At 44.8% G+C, this 16,336-nt stretch overlaps 1 protein-coding gene across 2 annotated transcripts in view; it reads left to right on the top strand.

The window, feature by feature from the left end:
• The window catches only part of GGT7 (gamma-glutamyltransferase 7), a 1,549,331-nt gene that overhangs the window by 1,323,316 nt on the left and 209,679 nt on the right, over positions 1 to 16,336 (top strand). Inside the window, exons 11-13 of one of the 2 annotated variants that reach the window (XM_069652281.1) lie at positions 4,062 to 4,214; positions 7,281 to 7,398; positions 12,419 to 12,556. In XM_069652281.1, the coding sequence (XP_069508382.1) occupies positions 4,062 to 4,214; positions 7,281 to 7,398; positions 12,419 to 12,556 (409 nt within the window). The remainder of the gene's footprint in view (positions 1 to 4,061; positions 4,215 to 7,280; positions 7,399 to 12,418; positions 12,557 to 16,336) is intronic. The other variant, XM_069652282.1, reaches the window with a different exon arrangement.

Raw genomic sequence — 16,336 nt, forward strand, 5'->3', positions numbered from 1 at the left:
GACCGAGTCCTCTGAATGGGTTTCGCCCCTGGTGGTTGTAAACAAACCCAATGGAAAACTAAGACTTTGCATTGATTTGAGGTCGGTGAATCACTCAGTTATACCGATAGGCATCCTTTAACAAATATTACAGAAATGTTAGGCACAATAAAAGGGTCCAAAATCATGAGCACTCTAGATTTGAGATCAGCCTACCATCAAATGGTTCATCCAAATTCTAGGAATATCACTGCATTCATTATACCGTAGGGTCTATTCCAGTGTAAATGTATGCCCTTTGGCTTAGTGTCTGCCGATTTGGTCTTCCAGAGGTTGATGTATCAAATGTTTAGTGACATCCGGGGGGGTTCTATGTTTTCAAGATGATGTGCTAGTTTGCGCCCAATCCAGGGAAGAGCATGATAAGAGACTAAAGAAAGTTCTTGATATTTTCCTGGAACATGGTTTGACTTTTAGCAAAGAGAAGTGTATGTTTCATAAAACCACAATTCAGTATTTAGGACATGAAATTTCTGAAAATGGTATAAGATCCAAATTGAAACTTGTGAATACTATTTTGGGTTTTCCCAGTCCCACGGATAAGGCTCAGGTAATTTCCTTTTTGGGAATGGCAGAGTATTATTCAAAATGTATTCCGGGGTTAGCCACACAATCCATTAATATGAGGAAATTTGTGAAGAAAGGTGACAAATTCCAATGGGATCCTACGTGTGAAACTGAATTTAGGGCTATCAAGGGTGCTTTGAATAAAGCCCCAACTTTCAATAGCTATGATCCCAGTAGGAAATCTATAGTAACAACCAATGCCAGTAATCAAGGTTTAGGAGCTGTGCTAACACAAGTGTGTAAAGGTAAGAAATCTACTTTGTTTTTTGCTGCGCGAGTGCTAAACGAAGCAGAGAAAAATTACTCAACAATTGAGAAAGTTGTTAGCAGTCAAATGGGCCAATAGATACGTTTCGGACAGTTTTGTGGGGCATGAAATTGATGATTCGCTCGGACCATAAGCCTTTAAAAGAAATGTTAACGACCAATGGTCTAGACAAGGTATCCTCCAGGATTAGGAAGTGGGTGACCAGGCTTCAGGATTATGTATGGGAGGTAGAGTATGTACCAGGAGTAAAAAAACAATGCTGAAGATTGTTCGGCTCGATTGACCAATGTGGTTGAGGAACAAGGTGCAAACGATGAAGACATAGATGATTAACAGTTGGTAATTGAAATGAATCAGGATGTGGTGTCAGAGGAAGAATGGCGGGAAGCCATGTCAGAAGATGAGGTATTGAGGGACACCAAGAGCGTGTTAAAAGTAGAATGAAAAGCAACGAAATAAGGAGAGATGGTTCTATATACCTGATGCCATGCGACTAGTATTTGATGAGTTTAGCTGAAAGAGGGAGATATGTTGATGAGGGGAGACAAGCTAGTTCCTACTCAAGGTGTGAGAAACAAAATACTGGCTACAGCACATGAAGGCCATCAAAGTATGACAAAGACTGAGCAGTTGTTGAGACAAGATTATTGGTGCCCAGGCATGGATGTACAAGTGGAGAGGTTGGGGAGAAAATGTCATATCTGGGAAGAATCTGGCAAAACCTCTTTCATGAGGGTGGAGCCAATGACATTAATGTCCATTCCTGAAATTCCATGGTAGCGGGTAGGTCTGGACATTGTGGGACTGGTGCGAAGTCAAACAGGTTTAAAGTACTGTATTGTATTAGTTGACATGTTGTCCTATTGGGAGGAGACATCATGGGTACATAATATTTGTACAAGGGACATTGCTTAAGTCCTAGATGTGGTATTCAAGAGGTACAGATATCAATCATGTTTCATTACAGATAATGCTGTGGATGCAGCAAGATCGGACTAGACTCATCACGCCGATTCTGAGACCCTCCCAGGCCAACAAGTAACATTCTGGATCCTGAAGAAGATTCCCACTCAGGAACCCCTGGCCTGCCCGGTCCGGTGCATTGTTCACTTGATAGTCCTACATTAAAAATGGACTCGCTAGCACAGCCACGGCGCCAAACTCTTGGTTGACGATAACCCTCACAGACAGATCCACACTTCGTGTCTATCCTGATGAAGGCCACCTCAAAAATGGGCTTCAACCCAGCCCCCTATGGCTGAAACACTACAGTGTCGATGATCTGTGACACAACTGTTTAACCCCTGTTGTATGTTTTGTATATAGTGTTGTGTACACTGTCCTTTAGCCAGCCCCGGACTATAAAAGCCCTGGGTAGCACTTTGTCAAGTTCTGTTTTACCGAATTGCCAGTTTTATCTTGTGCATTTTGTTGGAAATTTTACCTCGATATTCAAGAGGTTGGTACACATATGTACTTCCTATGTTTAACATCATTCCTGTCCGTTTCACTTTCGTGCTTATCGAAAGTTTTGTATAGATATATATATCTGTGCAAAAATTGATTTTGAGATCAGAATAAATAGTTCCAAAACCACACAGCCGTATGTGGATCTCTCATCCTGATTTACTTTGCTACTCATATCATTACAGATGATGGTGTGCAATCGGTGTCAGAGGAGATGGAAACATTTTTAAAAAGCAATGGGATTCAGCATAAGACAAGTTCTAGCTATCGTCTTGAAACCAGTGGGATGGTAGAAAGGTTTAATTGTGTCATTGAGGTTAGCATCAGAGGGGCCATTGCTGAGAGGAGAGATTGGCGGAAAGCTGCAGATGACGTGGTGGTAGCGTATAGGTTCACTCCTCATTTCACTACAGTTCACCCTTTGAGATGCTAAGGAGCAGGAAGCCCAATACAAGAGTTTGTCCTCCTTGGCTTAGTAGAGCAGATGTGAGAAACGTGGATTTGCAGAACATTAGAAATAACATTAGTAGTACGAAACAATTACAGAACAAGAAGTGTTTTCATTCTTGGAAAGCTGTGCAAGAGAGGACGTTTGTAGTAGGTGTTGTAGTGTGTATTAAACTGCCTCAAGGGAGGAATGAAGGTGTGGTGAGTTGGTCAGAACCGATCAATGTGATAAAGGTGCTGCATGGTGCTGTCAGAACTTTTGATGGTAAAGTTTGGAACTAAAATAAGTGTGTGTTGCAGTTGTGTTGACCAATGGAAAAGGAATCATTCTTTAGTACTACATCTAGCAGTAAAGATACAAGTCGACCAAGAGGAGAATGTTGCATGCCATTTTACATTAGGGAATATGTAGAGTGATTTCTTTCACCACCACTGAAGGGATATAAGGACAACAAGGTTTGATGATTACCACTTGTAGTCTATTGTTGTTACCTTCACCATGTTCGCTTTGACTTCATTCCAATTTTAAATAACTCCATTTGTAAATAGGTTGTGTCAGTGTACATAGTTAACTTTGTCTATTTCAAAGTCCTGTGAATGAAGGGTTTTCTGTTATGAGAAAAATCTGTAAAGAAGGTGGATGTGTAACATTCTGCGCTATGTAACATCTGTGCCTGGAATGCTAAAACGTAGAGCACTTCAGGTAGAATGGTAACAAGATGCATCTAACATTAGAATGTGCATCTTTAGAAGCACTGAGTAACAGAAAGAGAGTTGACTTGAAGGAAGCCAGTGGGGCGTAGATAAGCTCTTAAATAAAGAAGAAGAAAGAAACTCACCCGTCTGCTGTATACTTTCACCTACACTCCTTAAAAATTCCCATACTCTTTGAGGTGAGCAAGGGTGTTGGCAATATGACGACTTCTGCTCCCATGTTCCTCTTTTCTTAAGAAAGTGAGAGCTTAATTCCTGCTTGCATATGCCAAAAGAGAAACGCGTCAAATAGATGAGAAAGTTAGCATTCCAACTACCTAGGCGAAAGGCTTTCATTGCAAAGACATGTGCAGTACATCCTACAGTCTCTACCTTGCATAAGGAAAAGCCGTTGTTTAAACATGGCAGGTCACAGGGCCTAGTTTCTATAATACTGCAGTGCCAGGCCTGGGGAGTATATAACATTCCCAATCCTCCTCCACAGTCAGCCTTAAGGTGCTTTCTTCCTTTAGTTGTCGATTCTGACACATACTCCTTTTTCTCTTTCTGTTCCCTGCAGCAAATCAGAGACCAGCTTCCTGCGGCAGTTAATCAACGACTCTCAGTCCTTTCCTACAGATCACTACATGACCTTCTACACCCTGGAGAGTGGACCAGCAGCGAGCCAAGTCTTGGTTGTGGGCCCTGATGACTTCATTGTTGCAGTTGTTAGGTGACTAGCATCTTTATGACCAATGTATCTGTAGTACCAGAGGCTCTGGAATGCTTGGCCAGAAGTACACATCCTGTTTAACTCCCTTCCTTTGTGTGCCATTGGCAATATATAGGTGTCCTGAAAGTGGGGACCTCGGTCACATGACTTGCTTATACAACTCCTAACTTTGAGATGGGGTATGCTGCCCAACTCCAGGTACCTCGGGTAAGCTAAAACGTAGGTTCTTGACACAGAGGTATTTTGACCTATGGCATTCACAAGGTTGCAAAAAGTCAACAGTCACCAGGTAAATGGGGAGTAAGAATTACCCAAACAAAAACTAAGGAATAATGGATTTGTCCTAGTCTTTCCAGATTTCACCATATAATTCTGATCAATGGCACCTGCGCACAATGTTACAGGAAACATGATTAAAGGTAAAATCTGATATTTCTAACTAAGTAGATCACAAATAATAAAGAAAGTGTGCTTTAAACCAAAATAGAACAGTGTCCTAATTTAACTAAAGGTGTTACTTTTACTTGGGCTTTGACAGCTTGGCTGTAAAATGGCCCCGCTTTTCAATGTTATTTAAAGGTTTTGTACCTAGAATATATTTGACCAAAACACTACTTATTTTAAGTATTATAACAGAGAACGTTATTTTGTTTCAAACAGAAAACATACAAAAAGCAAGTGAGAAATCACTGGATTTGATTTTAGGGCTTGAAAAAATGGTTTCCAACATTTTGTGAATGGCATACACATGTGGTGGTTTCTCGTACAGTTAATTTGGAATGAACCCCCGAATAAGGAAATGGGTGAATTGTGATAGGTCACAGTCTGCATGTTATAGTATTGAATAGATTTTGTCCGCTGTATGATTCGTCCCACAAAGTCAAACGGCCTGTGATTTCCTAACACTCTGATCAAGGCGAGCAGTACGGTCCTGTGCTAAGGGTATGTAGTGGTTCTTACCCCAATCCCTTTACACCTTTCTTGGAGCCTTGATACAACCCTACTGCGAAGGCATCATTAGGCAAGACACAGACAACAGATTCAAAGTTCAGAGTTCAAACAAAGTAACTTTATTAACTTAAATGTCAGGATGGGTGAAGGCCTGACCTGCCCTATACTAAGGTGCGATTTCCCTAACTAAACAAAACTAAGTAAAGTCTGAGTCATGTAGTTCAAATAAAAAATCTGTCTGTGTCCAAAACCTATACTTGCCCTCAAAACTAAATCAATTCAATGTGTAGGAATGTCAGTAACCAAAAACAGTGTTCAAAATAAAGTTATGAGCTTCTTCCAGTTCGCAGCTTTCTTTCAGCTCCCTTCCCCAAGTTTAAAACAGTTCCACAAAAAGTCTTAAAGTTACCTTTCTTAAGTTCAAGGTAAAAGCTGCTTTAAAGGCTCCTTGGGGCTCCCTTCCCCAAGTTCCAAGCAACACAGTTCAAAACACAAAAGGGTCTTGAGGCTCCGTGCTCAAGACACTAAATGGTAGTTCCTCAAGTCTCAGGGTTCCCTTCCCTAAAACATGCATTTCATCATCACAAACAGGTGGGCAACTTGGCTGTTCTCTTTATTTCCTTGGCCCCTAAAGTTTAATTTCCTTTAGTCATATAATAGGGTTAACTTCAAGATTGTATTTGATTCTCCTTTTGATTCTCCTTTCCTCTGTATATTCATGCCATGTTTAGCTTTCAGTCAATTCAGAATTCAACATGCAGTGGTGTTGCTTAATTATACAGTTCCATTCAGTTCTGAATTCAGTGGGCATTGGTTTGACTTAAGGTTTAGTTTCCCTTCAACCGGGTATGTAACATTCATGCGTTTTACTTTAAGTGAACTTCCCAGTACTCAGAGCAGAGACTTTCGAAAATGTTCTTCTTTAAGACACGTGACCACTCTGATGCAAAGTATTTTGCAACAATGAAAATGTTTAGTCATTTGCGTGCACCGGGTTTCTCATCTAATAGAAACTGACTGGTCTCCTTGGTAGCTTTCCCTGAAGCACGGAGCACACAAACTTCGGTTTCGGCTGTCGGGGGTCCAATTTCTGCCCCTTAGACACTCCTGTGTCGGCTTCTTGATACAGGAGCACTTTGGTTGAAAGGGAAATGGGCAGCCTCTCCACACTGCTCCCTTCTCTGCCGTCAGTCTGCTCCATGGAGCCCCATCTCCCACGCTACGCTTCCTAAAACCACTTCTCGCTGCAGTCCCAAGCGTCTCGACATGCTGCACACAACGGATCATGCCACAGCAGTTCCCTCCAGCAGCGGCTGACCTCTCCCCCAATGAGGTTCCCTGCTGATTGCACAGGCTTCACTGCTGCTTCTCCTTGTTGTGCTCTCTCCCTCCCATCGTATACACCTGCAACCCTTTAGCAGTTTGCAGGTGTGCTTCAATTAAGGTTGCCTGACCATGGTTATGGGGACATGCCTGACCTTCACAACACTTTATAGGCATCTTCTTCATCCCAGTACTAAAGTGGTGAAATGGCACAGTGTTCATCACTCTCAGCTGCCTCTTCCTTGTCTCGGTACTGTCAAGTGTCACATGAGGGGAACTAAGGGGGCGGGACTGGCTTACAATAACCCATAAAAGTTGGGGAAAGGATAGGTTGGTTGGCAATAGGGAAAGGGGATACCATGTCTCGCCTGGGTGCACCCCACCCCCAATCCCCAAGGACGCTCCACCCAGTTGATCCTCCCTCGCTTCTCCACCCCCCAGGGTCAAGATCCAAGAGCGATTGCCTTTCACTAGCCACCTGAGAAGAGAATGCAGGGGGTTCAGGAGTGAGGATACCCTCCCGTTTCTCACACTAGACAAGCTGTACTTATTTCTCTTCTCAGAAACAACATGGCACAATCCCATGTTGCAGCTACTTTTTATTAAGTGCTATCAGTGTAGCAGCCCTTGCATTTTCCAGTCTGTTTCTGTTGTCATCCAAGCCTTAATTAGAAGCATTAAGGTGGATGGTTTTCCTATATATATATATATATATTAGGTATTGAGTGGCCTTCTATTGAATGAGCTTGTGGGATTGGTAATGTAGATTTTCTTTTTTTCTTCTTCTGGCAGCTCCTTGAATCGTCCTTTTGGCAGTGGAATAATGACACCATCTGGAATCCTCCTCAACAGTCAGATGATGGACTTCTCGTGGCAGAATGACACAGCCAACCACTCCACGCTCAGTCCGGTAAGGTTCACTGTACATCAGAATCAGTTTTAACACTTGTGAAGCAGGCATGGTATCGAGAGAGACAGACTCAAAAGTAACAGGTTGAAAACCTTTATTATAAAACTTTGTAGGGGTGGTGTGATGCCTAACTGGCGCTTACTCATTGGGGTTGTGCCCTCAACTGATGCTTTTAAAAGCTGTTGTTGTCCGTAAATCCAAAACCAAAGTCTGTCTGTGTCAAAACCTATGCTTGCCCTCACTCTTAAAACAAATGTGAACCAAGGCTGGTTTCAGATAGCCTTATCGCCAGGTTTGGTTCTGCCAGTTTAAAAATAGTTCAACGCAAAAGGAGGTGCCCTTGGGATCTTGTAGGTAGGGCTCTTGCAGCAAGTCAATATAGTTTGCAATGTCTCTGGGTCTCGCAGTGTTCCCTTCCCAAAGCTCAGACCCTTCTGGTTCCAAAAGAATATAGTACACCATGTCTCTTGGGGTTCCCTTCCCCAAGGTTTGACCCCTCTTGTTCCAAAAGAAAAGACACAGTTCCTTTTTAGGTCTCTCAGGGTTCTCTTCTCCAAGTCTAGGCCTCTCGTCTCAAATGAAGATTCACAGTTCCTTTCACAATTTCCTTTAGGCCTCTCAGTGTTCCCTTCACCAAGCCTAGGCCCCTCTTGTCTCAAGTAAAAGTTCACATAAAGGTTCACCTTGTCGGGATGTACCTCTCAAAGCACAGTACTTTCACAAGGCAGTATCAGAGACTTTTTCGAGAACACTGTGCTTCTGCTCTTCCCATGCACGACCACTCTGATTTCTGGCCCCTCTTCTTACACTCTCTGCTTTTCTTCTGGCACCTTTTCCTTCCTGTTCCTATTGCACTCTGTATTTGTTTTCTTCCACTTTTCATCTGTCCATGCCTCTTGCACACTTATTTTACTCTGCCTTACACACTTTTTCTGTTTTCTTTGTGCTGCCCACACCTTTCTCACTTTTCCTTCTCTCGGACGGGTCGCTCGCACCCTTTCTTTCCGTTCCACAATTCACTGTTTCTGCATTTTTTGCTTTGACACTGCTAGCACACTTTCTTTCTCTTACTTTCTCTTGTTTTTCAATTATCGTGCCGCTTTCACTGGAGAGAGAGAGAGAGGGAGAGAGAGAGAGGGGGAGAGAGAGAGAGAGAGAGAGAGACACTGAGACTGACTCTCACCACCTGCCCCTCGGAAATCCCTGGGACCAACACACATCCCAGCGGAACGAGCACTGGCCTGGATACGGCCAACAGGTCACAGCTTTCCCCCATCCGGCTCCATGGAGACATGGCTCCCTCGCCACTCTGCACCCCCTCTGACACACTGGGTCAGCATCCTGGCATCCCGTTCTCCTCCGGGTTCCTCCTCCTGCTGCAGCAGCCTCATGTTCGTTGGCTTCCACGATCCATCCAGCAACCCCAGCTCTCGGTTTGTCTGGCAGAACCACACCTTTTATACCCTAATGGGTAGTCAAGTGAAGTCAGGTGTGTATGGTTAATGTCAGGTGCCTGACCTTGCCTGACTCTATTAACGGGACAGCCTAGAGGTGGAGTGTAGTAGGGCTCTCCCAGCATCTTCCTCCTCACAGTGTTGTTCCTATGGGTAATATGTATAACTCTTGGTTGCCTCTTCCTTATTTATTTTATTTATTGTTTGCTTGTTAGGAGCTTATACAATAAGAACATACTGTTTCAATGGGCCCACAGGGCAGGCAGGGAAGGAAGGAGAGAGAGAAATACATTAAGCATTACAATATAATATTTAAGAGCAGAGGAGGGAGAGTGAGGGGGACGAACCTACTATGCCTTGTGAGTAATTCAGAATGTGCAGTTCAGAAAGGAAGAGGGAATAGGGGGCAAGTGCTGGGTTGTCCGAGCCCATGGGTGGACCATGGACGAAGTGATAGAATGAGTGCTAAAAGACTTGGGCCAAGGGAGGTGTAAGTGCGTGTCTCCAGAGTGGAGGGCATGCAGATGCAAAGTGCTATGGGAAGACAGGAGCTAGGAGGAATTGGTGTGGGAGGTCAAGGCCCCGAAGATTCATAAGGGGCAAGAACACTGATTCAGCAATCGTGAGATTAGCAGAAGATGAGGAGGAGTAGGAAAAGAGGAAAGTCTTAAGGAGCTTCTGGAATTTGAGAAGATCCTGCTGAAGGCGCAGGGGGAGGAGGGAGGCTATTCCAGAGGAGGGAGCCAGTAGAGGAAAGTGAACGACCCCCACCCTCTGCTTAGCAAAACGCATTAGTGCCAGAGGAGCAAAGTGGTCTAGGGGGAGAGTATTTAGAGAGATAAAGTTGAGGCTAGTGTGGATGATGCAGAGGGATTTGAATTTAATCCGTGCAACAACCCGTAGCAAGTGAAGACTGTTCAGTGCAGGAGAGATGCGGTCACTGGGCTTGAGGCCAAGGTTAAGTCTTGCTGCCCTATTCTGGATAAGGTGGAGGGGGCGCAGAGTAGAAGAAGGGCGGTTCAGGAGGAGGCTATTACAGTAGTCCAGTCTAGAGAGAACAAGGGCTTGAGTAACAATGAGCCTCTAAGGGAAAGTGAGAAAAGGTATACTTCCTTTGAGAAGGAAGAGCTGGTAGTTGGATTTCTTGGTAATGTCCTGAGTGTGAGGGAGGAAGGAAATGGAGGAGACGAAGATGACCCCAAGGTTTCTGGCTTCAATTGAAGGCGCAGTGGGAGAGCCCAAAGAGCAAGGCCAGAGTGAAGGGAAGGAAGAGGGAGCAGGGGTCTCGATGGGAAGGATCTCAGTTTTACAGGCATTGAGGTAAAGATCGTTGGAGTCGCACCAGCACTGGATAGCAGAAAGGCAGTCAGGGATGGTGTCCCTGTCCCAGTAGATGTTTGAAATCGGGTGGGGGAGATGGGCTGAGAATGAAAATCCAGATAAAGGCTCAGGAAGAGTATGCTGATGTACAATTGGGAAAGCGGTAAAACCCATGTCTCGCCTTTAGGCATTCTCCTCCCAATCTCCTGCTACCCTCCATTCTGGTGATCTTTCCTCAATTATCCACCCTGTGAGAAACCTGACTCCCTCCCCCCCCCCCGACTCCCCTTCCTGACACAAATTGTTTCGCACATCACGAAAGCGAACAACAGACTATCACCAGAGCCATTTACCTGACATGTCCCAGCACAAGGGTCAGGCAAAGTCAGGCAATTGACCAGAATCACACACACCTGATGGCCCTTTCCCTTCCCCAAAGGGACAAAAGGTGGAGCACAAGAGCACATGTCAAGCAAGGCAGACTGCCCGATGAGACAGCTATCCAAACAGGGCTGTTCAAGAGGAGGAGAAAAGTGGCGAGAATAGAGAGGGTGACAAGGAGAGAATCCACCTTGCCTTTGCTGACCCAGACCCACGAAGCCTCGGTAGAAGGAATCGTAAGACCGTGAACAATAGCCAGTGTGTGTTGTAGCAGATGTCAAAGGTACCCGGAGCATGCCTATGCTGATAAGCAGGACAGAGAGAGACACCTGCTACTGTGGTACCGTCCTTGACTACAGGTACAAAAAAGCCAAGGGCTTCATCACAGCTGGTGAGTCGAGGAGAGAGCCGATAAGAAACTGAACTGTTTTGAACGAAAATCGCAAAGTAAGGGAAGTTGAAAGAACTGTTAACATTAAGGGGAAATCCAGCTGCATTGGGGTCTGGCACCACGTGAGTGCTCACTCGAGAGACTGTTTGATCCTGCATTTGTTGAAACTACCGATACCAGAAGGCCTTAGGAGAGCCACAAGCAAAAGCTCAAAGTGGTCATACAGGGGTCTAGCAAAAACCCCTGTACACTCTAAAGTCTTTGACCTGCACGTAATTTAAAAACTAAGGGAGGTGAATCCCGCATAATAACAAAAGAGAAAGAACTGTATAATGTGCAAGAGTGAACCCAACTGAGGGATGCCGATGGAATGCCTGCAGCCCCAAGGAACAGTGCGTTCACAGGAATGAACCCACCAAAGGGATGTCCACAGTGAACTGTTTAAAAAGACATTCAGGCTTGTGAAAGCAACAGGTGAAATTGTTTTAAGAAAAAGCTGTATTGAACCCGATGGAGGGAGGCTGATATTCAGAGAGGCGTCTGAGCCCACAAGAGGGGGACCCAGGGGTTAAAAGTCATCACCCAACGTACATTTGAAAAGAAACGTTTTGTTTATTTTGAATGCATCAGGTCCTCAGAGGCAAGAGACTTTTTGCAGAAAAGAGACTTAACCACTGAAGAGCCTGATAGCTGAAAACAGATCTGTCATCTAGTGCTGGGAAAGCTCGAGAGTGTGCTGTGCTCAGGAGTCCCACCTTGTCCCGTGCTCAAAACGTGGGGAAGGGAGACCCCCAACTACCACATCCTGACTTATCATTTGTGAACACTTCTTTCTTTTTTGTGAATCTTATCCCACACTCTTTTTGTATTTAGCTCTAATGATTGGCAATATATATTTTTTGTATATGCACTTTTATTTGACAGGACGCCAGTAGGACTGCCATATTATTATTTGACTGTCGTAGCTTGCTCCCATCTTAGATTTAGAATAGGTGTTTTTACAACCTGCACATACAGTTTAATAAACACCCTTGAACTGTGATCACTTGTGTCTGTCTTTACTGTTGCCACCATTACTTCCTTACAACCCCCAGGGTTGGGATCCAAAAGTGATGGCCCTTCCTGGCCACCTGAATGGAAGATCCCGGGGCAGTACGTAGGAGAATACATTCAGGTTTCTCACACACTCCTTACCTAAGTTTCTTCTGGTGGTGTTGGTGGTCTATACCAGATGTACCATTTCTGTTGCTTTAATGTGGAACATGCCAATTTACTGTATGTCTAGATGTAAAGTGAGATTTGGCAAACTGAACGTTTGCATCAGTCCTGTGGTTATGTCATCAAATACATGTGACTTGGTGGTTTCTATTTGTACTGTCCATTGGTTGTTACATAGGAGCTTATCCTGGCTTGTGATCAACACTCATGAAACTAGTCTGTTGTGTGCAACCTTACACCATCTTTCTGATTATAGAGGAACAACATTCAGCCTGGGAAGAGACCTGTATCGTCTTTACTGCCTACCATTGTCAGACCTGCTCATGGTCTATGTGGAACGTACCTCTCGATCGGTGGTTCCAATGGCAATAAAGCTCTGAGCAGCATCACACAGGTATGTTTTGTTTCTTGGGCTGCTTGTTTTGCTAACAATTGTTTAAAGTAAGGTTTCATTGACCTCTGTCATGAGAAGGTTGGAACAGAACAATCAGACAAACGTGTATTTCATTCAACAGTAGTTTTATTCTAGTATTAAAAAGGAAAAGTAAGGAACAGCCATGGGCCCCCCCCCCCTCTCCCCCAGTGCCAAGGCCTTTTTTTGGTGATTTTGGTATATCACCATACAATGCCTTCTAACGTTTTCTCTTTCATTAACCCCTTAAGTGCCTAGGATGGGTTATCTCATCCTTGCCAACAGGGAGGTAATCCCAAGGACGAGCTACCTCGTCCTTGGCACTTAAGGGGTTAATGCAAAGAATAGGCCTAGCAGTTTACTCCTTTTCAATCAACCCCAAAATTCCAAGGGCGGATCTTAAGCCAAGATCCTTCTTTGGGGCTAAGGAAATGTGAGATAGTTTGTCAGTTTTCTACAGGAGACCCTCTCCTCTTGAATAGTGTTCCAAGCTCGATATACACATATCCCCACACTCAAGGGTGGGGTAGGAATAGGAGAGTAGCTCACAACAGGACACGTCTAAGCAGACTAATAAAAGGCAGGAGGGACTAATGGAAGTTCAGTGTAGGGTCCTAATCTTAAGGACCAAAGTCTGTTACCCATTTAAAGTTTAAAGTTTCTGAGCATTTGCAAGTCACTCACAGCGATACAGGAACGTTTCCCTGCACACTTAAACAATGGTTCGACTGTATTCTTGGTCTCTGTTTTTGCGATGTTTTTGGTCTTTGGTGTGAACTGTGTGTGAGAAACCTGAAGGTGTCTCCCTGGCTAGTCCCGGGGGATCTGTCATCCAGGTGGCCAGGACACTGCTATCGCTATTGGATCCAGTTCCTGGGGGTGGACCAGTGAAGGAGGATCACCTGGATGGGGGGGGGGGGGTTCCTCAGGGAGTGCGAGTGGGACACCGACGGTTGAGACACGGTATCCCCCTTCCTCCAACACCTTTTCCCATCCTCTCATGTAGAACATTCCAAACCACTGCCCCCCCTTTTTCTGCCGTGAACACTTTCGCACAATACAATGGACTACCACTAGAGCCGTTTACCGGACATGTCCCATTACCAGGGTCAGGCAATTGATCAGAATCACACACACCTGACAACCCTTTCCCTTCCCCACAGGGATAAATGGTGGAGCCAAAGAGCACAGTAAGAGAGAGGCAAACATGGCAGATAGCACGTTAGGACGGCTAACAGGCGGAAGTTCAAGAGAAGGAAAAAGACGGCGGGAAGCGAAAGGGTGACTAGGAGAGACGCAACCTTATCCTTTTCGTCCCAGGCCCGTTGAACCTTCGTGGAGGAGAATCTAAGACCGCGAACAATAGCACAAGTGTCCTGCAGCAGATGTCAACTGTATACGGGGCAAACCTATGGCAATGGCCAGAGCGAGGGAAACTCCTGTGCCCGTGGTACCGGCCTTGACTCCAAAGAAACCCAGCAGTCCAGCAGTTCCTTACAACCGGTGAGTCGAAGGGAGAGCCGATAAGAACCGAGCTGTGATGAGTGAGAATTGCAAAGTGGAATGTTTAGAACCAAAGCTATTGAACCTTGAATGAACTGTTAAAAGTGTGAAGGGGAGAGCTGCTGCAGAAGGAAAGCGGCACCATGTGGGTGCTAATTCGAGAGACTCTGGTCGAGCCCCATGTGAGAGAAACTACCAGTACCAGAAGGCTGTAGGAGGGCTGGCAAAATAGGTCAAAGTGGTCATACAGAGGGTCAAGCAAAATCCCTGTACAATTGAGAGACTTTGATCTACAAGCACTGTGAAAGAAGTGGGAAGTGAATCCCATAGCGAAAGTGAGCATTGAGAAACCAAGGGAATTGACTCCCGTTAAAGTAGAGAGAGATCCAAGCCCGGCCGAGAGAGATCCAAGGGGTGAGGCAATAAACCTATTTTGAACGTTTGAATACAATTGAGAAGGGTCAGCCCAGAAGAGGGGGAACCAGGTGTGAAACCATCACCCATATGTAACTTTGATAAAGAACATTCATTTGTTAAAGGAACTTTTGTTTTTTGATCATCTGAACACATGAGGCCCGAGGGCAAGAGACTTTCTAAGTGATCGAGACTTGGCCATCGACGGTCCTGTCATTGAAACTGTCGTCTCGTGCTAGAGAAGCCAGAGACTGTACTTTGCTCCACCAACTCCACCTTACCCTGTGCTCAAAACGTGGGGAAGGGAGACCCAGGCTACCACCTCCTGACTTATCATTTGAGAACACTCCTTTTTCTTGAAACTTAACCCCACACCCTTTTGTATTTAGCGTAAGGAATTGGCAATAGGTTTTCTTAGTATAGGCCCTTTTATTTTGACACGACACAACTAGGGCTGCCTTATTTATCATTTGATGGTCGACACCCGTCCCTATCTTAGATTTGGGTTTATATTAGGCGTTTTTAAAACTTGCATACTACTTTCATTGTTCAATAAACACCCTTGCACTGTGATCACTCGTGTCTGTCTGTCTTGTTGTCACCATGAGTTCCTCACATGCGTTTTGTCTTGATTCTGAATTGTATGATGAGGTGATTGCCTCACCTGCTACCAGACCAAGCTCTGTATTGGACGCCTCTTTCCATAGGGAATACCTTTTAGGCAACAACCTCACAACTGCTATAGTAGACCCCTCTTGCCCCATGTAATACTTTGATGCAATCGCACAAAAAATGCTATCGTCAAGCATTGCTCTCTGCCAGCCTTTGGTCTAAGGAGCTCCGCTGGCACCCTATTCTAGCCTGTCCTTTCAATCTTGCCTCCATAAAGCTCAGGCTTAACTTGCCCAATCTCCTCCTCAGTCTCCCTTGTACTTGTTGGCTTTTTTGGCTTGCAACGCAAATTCTGTATTCCTGAATTTATTCTCCTTGTCTCGCTGTCACTACTTGGCCTTCTTCAATCCCTCTCTGGAACAGTCTTTACAATCACAAGTGTGGTGGCTTCTGCCTCTTCATACAGTTCTGATACTGTGATTGAAAAAAATGAAGGATCGAATTTGTTGGACCATTTCCCCATTTTCACGTTGTCCTTGCCTGTGGGCTAATAGTGTCCTATTACCCCCCATTTGTGGGGCCAATGTTTGCACTATTCTACAGGTGTGTATCCTTTCATTATGTGTATTGGGCGATGCCCTGGCCCACATGTCCGCAGGTTTCAAGAAACCGATCTGCCATTTGGAATCCAATTCCCTGTTTGTTTGAGTTTTCTCTTCCCACTGTTGCCACCACCATGCTGTTCACAAGCATCACTTCCTGGGATTTGGCTGTTTTCTGTAAGATGTCTGCTTTGATCCTGGTCTTTGTCCATTCCAGAGCTTGCACATCCAATATGCGTAGTTTCTCCAATCCTAGAGCTGTGTGTCTAACAATGCGAAAAGGCATCCATGTCAAAAATGAATCTGGGGTCTATTTCCTTTGGGTTTTCACTGGGTTTGAATGGCCTTGGGTCTAAGCCTTTCTTTTTCCACCAATGAAAAACATCTCCCTTGCTCTAACTATCATAGAGTCTTAAGGCTACTTCTGTATATAGCTGTTACGCTGGGTCATTTTAGGGGAAGGGCTGAGTGATCTCTGGTAGATCTTCCTTTTTACCACCTCCTGGGTTCACATCATGTAGCAGGTAGCTCCCGTGTTCTCAGAGTCTAAACCCCTCCTCTGCTAGTGAGACACAGGTGATCTTGTCACTGTCGCACCATTAGTCTTCATTAACGTGTGTTTAACATTGTC

The sequence above is a fragment of the Ambystoma mexicanum genome, chromosome 3p, assembly GCF_040938575.1.
Source record: "Ambystoma mexicanum isolate Mex_15411 chromosome 3p, UKY_AmexF1_1, whole genome shotgun sequence".
Lineage (NCBI taxonomy): Eukaryota > Metazoa > Chordata > Amphibia > Caudata > Ambystomatidae > Ambystoma > Ambystoma mexicanum.